Below are 11,682 nucleotides of genomic sequence, written 5' to 3' on the forward strand. Positions count from 1 at the left end.
GGTAAGTAGGCGTCCTTGGATTTGGAATTTCGTAGTCCAATAATCTCCTTTGACTACGAAATTGTCCCAGTATACGAGCACTGACCTAGGGCCCTGTTATGCTTCTTATGTCACGGGCTGGGCCAAATGGCCAAGTTCTGTACCTCGTCAGCAGTATGTTGGCACTGCGGTCTAACGCCTAAGGAAGATAACCAATGTTAAGAGCGACCGTTTGGCGTTGCCTGCCAGGCAGAAAGGCCCATTTCTCTTGACCACAAATGTCCCACTAGAGAATGCAAAGCCGGAAGCTCTCCAGCACCTCCAAGATATCTCTTGCTGATGAAACGGAGCGTAGAGAGCAGAAACCAACATAAGTATATTGTACCGGCACTCCTCTCAAGACATGGTCGTAGATAATAACCTTAACAGAGCAAGAATAACGGTAAGGTTGAGAATAGGCTCGAGAATTTCGAGCGAGTTCCGACAGCAGATTGAAAACTTCATACAACAGAAATTAGATGGAACATGCAACGACAGATGACATCTTGAATTCAACCATCCAAAGCACAGCACCACTCGGAAAAGCTGAAAGATCACCCGCACCATCAGCCCCCAAGAAACCTTCTCTGACCCCACCAGACCACGCCTTGCAATGCAAAGCTACGGCACTACCAAGGACCGAAACGCAGGGTGAGCCCCAGAACTTCCCTCGCGCTCCCAAACGAAAATCTCTCGTTACAATGGACTGGGCAATGAACGCCACTTCACGATAGATTGAGCTCCCGTATGGAGGCGATTGAGCGAGCCATCGAACAACAGGAACAGGTTATCGTACAACACATAGAGGTCAACGAGTGGGAGCTTGGCGAGTATAAGGCTACTTTCGACGAAATCAAGTGGAATTGGCAGCGCGCCAGCAACCAAAGCACGGATTAATAACGAAAACTCCCGAATATATATGTATTCAATAGAACTGCTGGAGCATCTCTCAGAATGTCCAAGCTTTAAGGTATCAAATAGACCAATACAAAACATTATTCTGCTTCAAGAAACTAGGGGCCCCGTTTCTATACACAATTATCAAGCCTTCGCGCTCCCAACAACTACTGCCGTTTGTGGAAGGGGCGAAGACCTTGTACCCTTGCAGAAAGGACAGGCAGCGGTACAGAAGTTCACAAGTCATGCGCTGGAATACTCATGGAGGCAACGCAGGTGAGCAATCAATACAGTGGGCTCGTGGCAGTTAAGCTGGCTCTACCCGCAGAGGCAAACATCACTGTCCTCAGTGCTGTTTGCCTTTGTCCTCAGGCGTCCTCAGTCTACTACCGACCACGTAGCGGCACCACATCGCCGAATGAATACACATGGATACCGAAGCTGTTGTAAAAGGCCAATGGCACTCAGATCAGTATAAATGTAGACTTCAATGCCAAACATGGTATCTGGGGATATGCCACCGCCGAACCAAAAGGACGTGTCCGGGCTCATGGAATGGAATTATTACTGCGTCATATCTGCAACACTCGCATACCCAACAAGGGCTTCATGGCTTCACTCGAAGCAAGCTGATACAACGCCCAAGTTACCCATTGCCACACTGAAAGTAGAAAAACGCTGGGAAACTCATTCTACCACAAGGGCAGTGATCACTACCATATTGTTTACATGTAAAATAAATTTTCCAATTAACGTGCACTTATTCGCGCTATCAACTGGTCCCGAGAACGCACCGAAGACAAATTCAAATCTAGTTAAGAATTCGCTCTGCTTATGAGCGACAAGCTTAGCTCTGCCATCGAAGAAACACTCGGAGAAGAATACGAGGGAGTAATGCACTCCTAAATGGTCTCTATCCGGAAGATAGCTAACAAGTTTGCATAGAAAAAAAGCCAATGGCAGAAGGTATCAGACTCACCATTGCATCAGACACTTTCGAACTTATCAGGCAGTATGGCGAAGACCCTAGTCGTGGCATAGGGTCTCCACCTGAGACAACTAGGCAAGATCAAAGGAACAGCTCGAAGGATCCTTCACCAAATGCTTGGAATAAGCAGAGGGCGCACCGCACTTGAAATCCATCCACTATGACACAGCACCGGCAAGCACTAAGTGCAAATCATAAAGCCTTTTTCTCTCGCGCAAGTGCTGCACCACCTGCGCCCCTCGACACGCCGAAGCTAAACTCTACGACCTTGACTTGCATGTCCCGTTTCTGCTGAAAAAACATCATGCCGCAATTAAACAGGACAGAGCGATTCTACTTCAGGTGATGACGGTATCACTTGAAATATGTTGCAAAACTTGTCAAAAGAAACTGAAATGGCTCCCCTAGAATACATAACAAGCAGTGGTCCCAAGAAATTGTTCCGGATGACATGTGCCTGTCAATAATCAATCCGATACTAATATCGGGGGAGGATTCTACAAAAATCTCCAATCTCAGGCCCCTATTGCTCACACCTGTCATATGTAAACTCACCGAGAGGGTGATACACACCACATCTCGCACGACATAGAATATCGCAACCCAGGCTTAGACCCCCGTTTCAGGCCGAGTTCTGACCCAACATGGGAATCCACAATAACCTCTGGTTGCTTCGGAGGGTCCTAAATTAATATTCACCGAGTGAATCGCTGGAACATCCTAGCTGTCGACATGCAGAAAGCATTTGACAATGTGAAGCAAGATTCCATTCTCTCCAATCTAACAAGAATATATCCCAGCCAAAAATTTATGGAAGCCAGACACATTCAACTTCGCAGCAAAAGCAATGGCGTCCCAGACACTTACTATGACGATCTAATCATCCTTCATGGTTAGCTTTTGGGACCCTAGCTTTTTAATGTGACCATGCTGGCTGTGGCCCGAGAACTGGAAACAAGCACTGGAGCCTGACCGGGCTTTTCCGTGAATACTTTGAAATATTTTTTATACGCGCCTGTGGCCGATAGCACAATTCTGGTTCATGGGCTGGTCTACTCGAAAAGTCGGACATTACATAAAAAAATTGAGATGCTTAACAGACTAAATAGCATAAAAATCACTATTGGGTTTTTAACCAATTACCTTATGGCACATATTGCAATTTACATTTTCCAGCACGGTCGTTCGCAAGGCGAATCCACTTAAACGAATTCTCACAATGACACCAGTTTTTAGATTATAATGACCGAACTTTGCAGAGAAATGTATTGGCATTCCAGTTACTTTCGCGCTTCGATGCATCAAACGACGTTTTGTGAGGAAAATAAGTGAAATGACCGTGCATTTTTACCGCTAGTGAGACGGCCCATATCTCGTAAATGGTGTCATCCATACAATTGTTTTCAAGTGGATGTGCTTTCCAGTCTCGCCTGCTAGAATTTGTAAATTGCAATATGTGCCACAAGGTAATTAGCGAGAAAATTTAATTTGTTTTTGTTAATTAGCGATAAACCATTTCAGTTTCTTCTGCAAGTAATATCCGGCTCTTCGAGTAGATAAGCTCATGGTCTAAAATTGCGCTGTCTGCCAAAGGCATTCTTAGACAATTTTTGAAAGTGTTCGCTGAAGCACGCTGTATATGTGGACGGCATAACCATTTGGACAACAGCGCAGAACTATGTTGGGAGTATTGATGAAATTGGCACCGAACTTTAAGCTGCCCTTATTGCACTCGAAGACACACTTGCTAAACTGGGATTCACCATAGCACCAGAGGAAATGCCCCTTCAATGTGTCAGTGACAGCCGAAGCGTCCTCCTGCCACAGCAGGCAATAACGTTAACACTGGGACAACATGAACTCGGGGCCACAAGCGGTCTCGTTAATATTCTTAGGATTCCCATCTGTAAGCAACGAACACTGCGCCTTCACTACAAGACCCTGTTTCTCTAAGAAATCGAGGTGCCTAGAGGACATTGAGGAGACAGTCCCACAAGCGGCGGGCTGCATGCCTGCAGCCTCGCCGCCACCCCTGGTTCGACCCCCACTTCGCTGACCGCAGGCAGCTCCCTCCGCCTCGAGTCCCGCGTTTTACGACCCTGGCGGTGTACAGTAGCCTGTGTCGCGGAGAGTAAAGTGGCATTTCAAAGAGAAAGGTTGTGTGTCTGCTTGCTCCCCCAAGTTCGCGAGGCGCCCTTCTTGCGTGGGAGCCGCTTGGGGCGAGTGTACGCGTGAGCCTTACTTTGCGTCGCGTTTTCTGACCCACAGTGGCACATTCGCGGGCCGCTCTGGGCCAGAGCTAGTTTTGTAACCAAGTGCGCGGTTAGCTAGCTGAGTCCGCGGTAGAGAACCCCCTTTTGTTTACACTCAGAAGTGGGATAATCCCAACAAGCCCGTCAAGATGAGCCAGGAAGGCGAACATCTGTACAACACACGTCTTGCTGCCCAGTCACGCGCCGCTGAGGAGGTGACAAGCGCCACCGAGCTCCACCGAGACAGCAGGCAACGCAATGATCGCGGCGCACCAGACCAGCTCCAAGAAAAAGTCGCCCAGCTTTCGCGACTGCAGGAGGAGATTCGGGAGCTCGGCGGCTCTACTCCTGCTTCCTCAACACCATCGTTCCAGCCGGATTCAGGCCCCAGCAACGCCATCTTGGGACAGCTCACCGAGGCCTTCACTGCAATGGCCCGCATGATGGAGAGGATGAATGCGCCCTCGACAGCGACAACTGTTCATGTGAGTCCGGACCCCTCTACCGCAATCCCAAGCTTTAACGGAGACAGCGCCCAAATCAGTGCTGAAGATTGGCTGGAAACATTTTCGCGCGTTGCGGACTTAGCCAACTGGTCTGAACAACAACGCCTAACTGCAATTCACCTCAAGCTGCAGGGCCCCGCTAAGGATTGGCTAATCTCGTCAGCAACAAGGCATCAGTCATGGCAAGAGTTCGAAACTGCATTTAAATCAGCCTTCGCGACTGAAGAAAGCTTGCCGGACTTATGGAGGAGAATGGCCGAACGAGTTCAGAGTCGTGACGAGGAGGTGACGAAGTACGTCAGAGAAAAGGAACGAATGTGCACCAGGGTCAAGCTAAGTCTGCCGGACACAATTACCGAGATTGTCAGATGCCTCTGGTCGACTGAAATGAGTTTCGCGCTGCGGGACAGAAGTTACAGAAATGTGGACGAGCTGCTTCAAGCTATCAAAGGGTATGAAAATTTTACAGAAAGCCGCAAAAAGCAATTCCCGTCGGCACAAAGATTTGGCAGCCGAAGCCGACTGAGCAGTGGCCACCAGCCATTTCCTTCGTCAACAGAAGTAGACGATGCTGCACGCAGCAGTACCGTGCGAGAAGGAGTGCGACACGCGGACGGAGTACGTTGCTACAACTGCCAAAAAACGGGCCACCTGTCGCGTCAGTGTTCTGAGCCACGGCGCCCACTCCACTGCACGAAGTGCAATTACGATGGGCACAGCGCTAAATTTTGTCCGAATCAGGGCCGCTCAGAGAACGCGACCAATATTGTAAGCACCACGCCTTCAAAGAGGGCGTACAAAAGCGTTTGCATTGACAACGAATGGATGCCCGCTCTTCTCGATACGGGTGCCGATGTGAACTTGATCAAGCTGACGCCTGCCGTGCAGCTGAACAGGGAGCTTACGGCACCTCCCGGAGCGGCCATACGCGGTGTGGGTGGACAGCGGTCATCCCTCGGCGAACTAGACTTAAGGGTGCGCGTCGATGATGTTGATCTTCCCGCCGTCCACTTTTACATAGTCAGCGACGACGCCTTTGTTGGACCGGACGTCATCATTGGTACGGACGTGATTGACTTGCCCGATTTGCTTCTGGTCCGTGGTGGTGGGTGTGCCCATTTACTAAACCAAAGGGAAGCACAAGAGCTGGCAGGTCTTGTTGCAGAATTGGAAAGACCAAGAGAGGTCGTCAAGTGTCGCGAAAGCGTTGAGGCTGCCCCTCGGACGGTTCTGTCTGTGTCGGGAACGCCTTCCCTTGATGAACCTGATGTTTTCAGTGACCCGGTTGCGAACTACAGCGACGCCAAGTTGCCCATGAAGCAAGGTCAAATACTCAACTGTACACCCGCTCCTTGCCACATGCCAGAACAAGTTTTACTGACTGCCAATGAGGAGGCCCATGTGCTTCAATTAATAAGCCGAAGTGATAGTAATGTTGGCTCGATCGTCTATGGAGAAGAGAAAACACAGCCCTGCGTGTTGCTTAACAAGCATAATAATTGTTGTGCAGTGCAAATCGAAGAACTGGGGTGCACCGGCATCGCTGAAATGAAAATCGTGGAGCTCCCTGGAAGCAAGCCGGTGTTCCAGCCACCATACCGCAGCTCTTACTATGAAAGGCAGGTACTGAAGGACATTACTGATGAGCTGAAATCATGTGGATTAATCCGCGACAGTATTTTCCAGTACAGCAGCCCTGTTCTCCCACAGAAGAAAGGATTGAGCATACAAGAGGGTGATCGACTACCACCGCCTCCGTGGCCACAAACAGTTAAGGACACAGGACAGCCTACGAACACGCAACCTAAACACAGAGGCCCGTACGTTGTTACAGAGGTTCTGCCTGCAGACACATACCGCATCTCGAACCTACGAATATCGAAGGGATCGACGCGGCCAGACTACGTCACGAGCGCCCATGCAAGCCAGATGAAACAATTTAAATTGGCGTCGGACAGCGAGTGCGAAAGCGAGTCAGACTGATGAGACTCTCTCGGGACGAGATCGTGCAGGATGGTCGAGTGTAAGCAACGAACACTGCGCCTTCACTACAAGACCCTGTTTCTCTAAGAAATCGAGGTGCCTAGAGGACATTGAGGAGACAGTCCCACAAGCGGCGGGCTGCATGCCTGCAGCCTCGCCGCCACCCCTGGTTCGACCCCCCCTTCGCTGACCGCAGGCAGCTCCCTCCGCCTCGAGTCCCGCGTTTTACGACCCTGGTGGTGTACAGTAGCCTGTGTCGCGGAGAGTAAAGTGGCATTTCAAAGAGAAAGGTTGTGTGTCTGCTTGCTCCCCCAAGTTCGCGAGGCGCCCTTCTTGCGTGGGAGCCGCTTGGGGCGAGTGTACGCGTGAGCCTTACTTTGCGTCGCGTTTTCTGACCCACAGTGGCACATTCGCGGGCCGCTCTGGGCCAGAGCTAGTTTTGTAACCAAGTGCGCGGTTAGCTAGCTGAGTCCGCGTGGAGCATGCCTTGCTGCTTTCCTCCTCGTTCTTTATGGTACAGGCATTCTATGCAGCTCTTTATGTACTTCTTCGTGTACTGTCGCATCTTTGGAAACCAGTAGTGGCGACGGATGTGCTCGACAGTCTTATCGTCACCGAAGTGACCGGCTAGGTCGTGGCTCCTGATTAAAATTAGTTTTCTCATGTGTTTCGGTACAACGAAGAGGTCTCTCTGACGTGCACCATCCCTGTGTGTGTAGTACAGGAGGCCATCCTTCAGCTTGTACCCTTGAACGCGCGACGATTCACTCGTGGTTCTCTCATGCCTGGGTTTCAACATAATCCCTTTCAACTGGCAAAGTTCAGCATCTTGGGATTGGATCAGCGCCACGCGATCCTCTACGGGGACTGCCGAGTACGCGTTCCGTGGCGAGAACTCCGGTGGCCCTTCAGGGTTAAGACCAGCTGGAGGTGCTGCGCCATGTTCACTCACAGGGGCCCGGCTGAGTGCATCGACGTGGGTCATTTTATCTCCTGGCCGATGTTCAAATCTGTAGTCATACTCGCTCAGATGATCTATCCACCGTGCCACTTGAGGTTTGGTACTCTTGCTGTTGTCCAGGTAGGTCACAGCGCTACAATCAGTAACGATCGTGAAAGGAAGCCCCAGAAGGAAATGACGCAGCCTTCCTACCGCCCAAACAACTGCCAGGAGCTCTAAGCGACTGGAATGATAGTTCTCTTCTGCGGCAGTAGTCCGACGGCTTGCACAATACACGAGGTGCCAGCTGTTAGAGTTTCCTTTCTGAAGGAGCATTCCTGCTAACCCCTGCTGGCTTGCGTCAGTGTGGAGCTCGGTCTCCGCGTTGTGGTCATACAGACGAAGAACTGGTTCTTCGAGGAGTTTTCCTTTCAGTGTCTCGAACGTGCGACTCGCTTCTTCTTTCCATTTGAATTCAGTTCCACTCTTCTGGAGTCTGTGCAGTGGTGCCGCAATAAAGGCGTAGGAAGGTATAAATCTCCGAAAGAAACCGGTGAGCCCTAAGAACCGCTTCAGCTCTATCACGTTCGTCGGTGTTTTAAATTCTTCTATTGCCGCGAGCTTTTTCTTCCCGGGAGAGATTCCTTCCGCGGTGAGTACGAAACCGAGGTATTCGACTTTCTCTGCTGCGAACACACACTTCTCCAGGCGCAGCGTGAGATTTGCCTTGGCAATAGCAAAGAGGACGTCCTCCAGCTTTCTCAGCATTTCTGGCCAGTCCTTAGCGGCGATGATTATATCATCGAGGTAGCAGGAAGCTGAAGTCCAAATCAATGGTCCCAGAGCTTGTGTGATCATCCGCTGATAGACAGGCGGGCCGTTCGCCAGTCCGAACACCATGCGAATGGGCTCAAAATGCCCGTCTGGGGTAGTGAATGCAGCTTTGTGTCGGGACCCCTCCTCCAGCGGTATTTGGAAATACCCATTTGCCATATCGAGTACAGCAAAGATCTTGTTCCCTGACAAATGATCTAGAAGATCGTCAATGCAGGGCAACGGGAATTTGTCCTTAACGGTCGGGTTATTGAGGCGGTGGTAGTCGATCACCCTCTTGTATGCTCAATCCTTTCTTCTGTGGGAGAACAGGGCTGCTGTACTGGAAAATACTGTCGCGGATTAATCCACATGATTTCAGCTCATCAGTAATGTCCTTCAGTACCTGCCTTTCATAGTAAGAGCTGCGGTATGGTGGCTGGAACACCGGCTTGCTTCCAGGGAGCTCCACGATTTTCATTTCAGCGATGCCGGTGCACCCCAGTTCTTCGATTTGCACTGCACAACAATTATTATGCTTGTTAAGCAACACGCAGGGCTGTGTTTTCTCTTCTCCATAGACGATCGAGCCAACATTACTATCACTTCGGCTTATTAATTGAAGCACATGGGCCTCCTCATTGGCAGTCAGTAAAACTTGTTCTGGCATGTGGCAAGGAGCGGGTGTACAGTTGAGTATTTGACCTTGCTTCATGGGCAACTTGGCGTCGCTGTAGTTCGCAACCGGGTCACTGAAAACATCAGGTTCATCAAGGGAAGGCGTTCCCGACACAGACAGAACCGTCCGAGGGGCAGCCTCAACGCTTTCGCGACACTTGACGACCTCTCTCGGTCTTTCCAATTCTGCAACAAGACCTGCCAGCTCTTGTGCTTCCCTTTTGTTTACACATCTACAGTAGCGATACGGGACAATTTTGTACCGCTAACGTCAAAAAGAAATGACCCACGCTGTTGTATGCTATAAAAAGCTTCTCCAGCAAATTCGGCGGCACACGGCGCACAGCCTCCATCGCCCGCATAGGATCTATCACAAGTGGAAAAATCATCTGCGGAAACACGGCCATAACCCCATCAAAAACAGCGGCAAAACACTTGCTGTGCTCTACCGACACATCATTCTAACTATTACGGGTCTCCCGTAGTTCACCAGTATATGCAAACGGCAAGATGTAACGCCCCTGCCATAATCCTACATTTTCAGATATTATTGAATAGTCGAATGCTCCTCACGACAGAGGGCCAGGACACCCTGCTGTAGGACACCCGACGCGTCCGCATAGAACCCCGGGGCACTGCGGGCGACGACATCAACCTTCCTTTTCCTATGCCGTTTCTTTACAAGACATGTTCGCCACTGACAACGGGGGCAGCTGCGTCCAGACAGTGAATACCTCATCGACACAATCACTACAGCGCCGGTGCAATATTTACTGAAGCGGCACTCGATGGCAACCGTCTGGCTCTGGCCCAGTACAAACCCTCGACCAGCAAAGCCAGGCGGTATATTTTCACACTGAACCACGTGACCAGGCCTTGAAGTCTCCCTTCAAGGTAGGAAAACAATAGCGCGACTTTACTGACGTTTGGACTGCCGGATTGGCCGATGAAGGCCGTTCCCGCGGCCGGAACACCAGTAAAGTCGCATTGTTTTTGATGCGACAGCATCACATGCCTCATTGAGCGAACAAGCTGGCGTCCGGTCTCTAAAGCGGCGAACCGACACCTAAATTACCATTGGCTGCGACCGCCTCGGTGGAGTTTCTATTGGCGGTGACGTCACAGCACGAGACTGTCTCGACGGTTCGCAGCGGGCGAAAAGGAGCACCTGCTGGGCTATAGCGCGCCAGGTGTTGAAGAAGTAAAGCTTTATGCGTGAGGAGAGAGGGCATCACAGCGACCCACGTCGCCCTCGCTCTGGCTCTACAACGCAAGCTCTCGCCTACGTTCTAACTACGCCTCGGTAAGGACAAATCAAAATTCCCTAAACGTCTTCAACGCGCTTGCTTGCCTGGGTAGTGCATAATTCGAAGAACCGCTCAGCGACGTTCAATTCGATAAATGCTTTCGCATTCACAACTCATAAGTGCTTAGGTGTCCTCTGATTTAGGTGTCCTCTTAGGTTCCCTACGTGCCTCTCTTCTTTGAACTATTTCACTGCCGGATACTGTCATCCAACGCTTCACTGATATTTCAAAACAAAAAGTTAGTTTGCTATGCGTTTAACTTAAGGGCGAGGTATTATAAGATATTATAATCAGCCGCGTCGACCGAAGACGTGTCTTATCGCATGAAATAGTTGGATTAATAAATACCGGAACTATTTAATCTATATACCGGATGTCCCACGCAACTTTTACCAGACTTAACTTTAAATATATTCAAATGCCACGTAGCTGTATAGAACAAAGGTAATGTTGTTTGCCTTCGCTTGGTGACACTTGTATTATTTTTTCATTCCACCTAATTAGATTATTAGTCTTAATTATTCATGTTCTCAAATATTATAATTGGATGAAAAGTGTCAATGAGAAAATTTGTAGAGCGACATGCAAAACTCCCAATACAGTTTTCTGTTGCTCAATACATGTTACATAAAAGTGTTTTTCCGAGCGTGAAAGCAACCCGTAAATGCACCCAAAATTACCGCGCCACGGGCCGCTCGAGGAACTCCTCGTTTATTCGCGGGCTTCTTTCACGCCATTAGCACTCCGTGACAGCTCAATATAGCTTGGGCTCTGCCCACATGGGTGCGGCGCCCGCCCATATGGGCTGGACCCGAAACATTCTGACGAATCTGGAAGGGCCAATGGCGAATTTGGAATAAAAACAGATTGGAATAGTTTTAAGATATAGAGACCTAAATCTCCGATCGAAAACCACAACGTCATCGAGGTGGCACATAAATGTCTCCTACATTAGGCTACGCAGAATTGTGCCCATAAAGAGCTCAAAGGTTGCGGGGGTGTTGCATAGCCTGAATGGCATTACACTGAACATCTGAAATCGCGAATGCCTTTTTTTCTTTGTCCGCCGGGTCCACTGAGAACTGCTAATAACCTGAACGCAAGTAAGAGCGCAAGAAAAGTACAAGGCTGAATAAAGGCACTCGATGGCGCCGTCAATCCGCGGAAAGGGATGGACGTTCCTTTCAGTGACCGAATTTAGGCGTCGATATTCCACGCAATATGTCCATGTTCCGTATTTCCTTGGTCGAGTATCAGTGGAGCACCGCAAGGACTGTACGATTCCTGAATTATTCCCTTT

At 49.8% G+C, this 11,682-nt stretch overlaps 1 protein-coding gene across 1 annotated transcript in view; it reads right to left on the bottom strand.

The window, feature by feature from the left end:
• Positions 1 to 1,467, bottom strand: part of LOC126531865 (facilitated trehalose transporter Tret1-like) — a 59,534-nt gene extending 58,067 nt beyond the window's left edge. The window contains exon 1 of the mRNA XM_055070436.1: positions 1,352 to 1,467. Coding sequence (XP_054926411.1) covers positions 1,352 to 1,467 — 116 coding nt within the window. The remainder of the gene's footprint in view (positions 1 to 1,351) is intronic.
• Positions 1,468 to 11,682: the final 10,215 nt, after the last annotated feature.

This window comes from Dermacentor andersoni, chromosome 4, assembly GCF_023375885.2.
Source record: "Dermacentor andersoni chromosome 4, qqDerAnde1_hic_scaffold, whole genome shotgun sequence".
Taxonomy (NCBI): Eukaryota; Metazoa; Arthropoda; class Arachnida; order Ixodida; family Ixodidae; genus Dermacentor; species Dermacentor andersoni.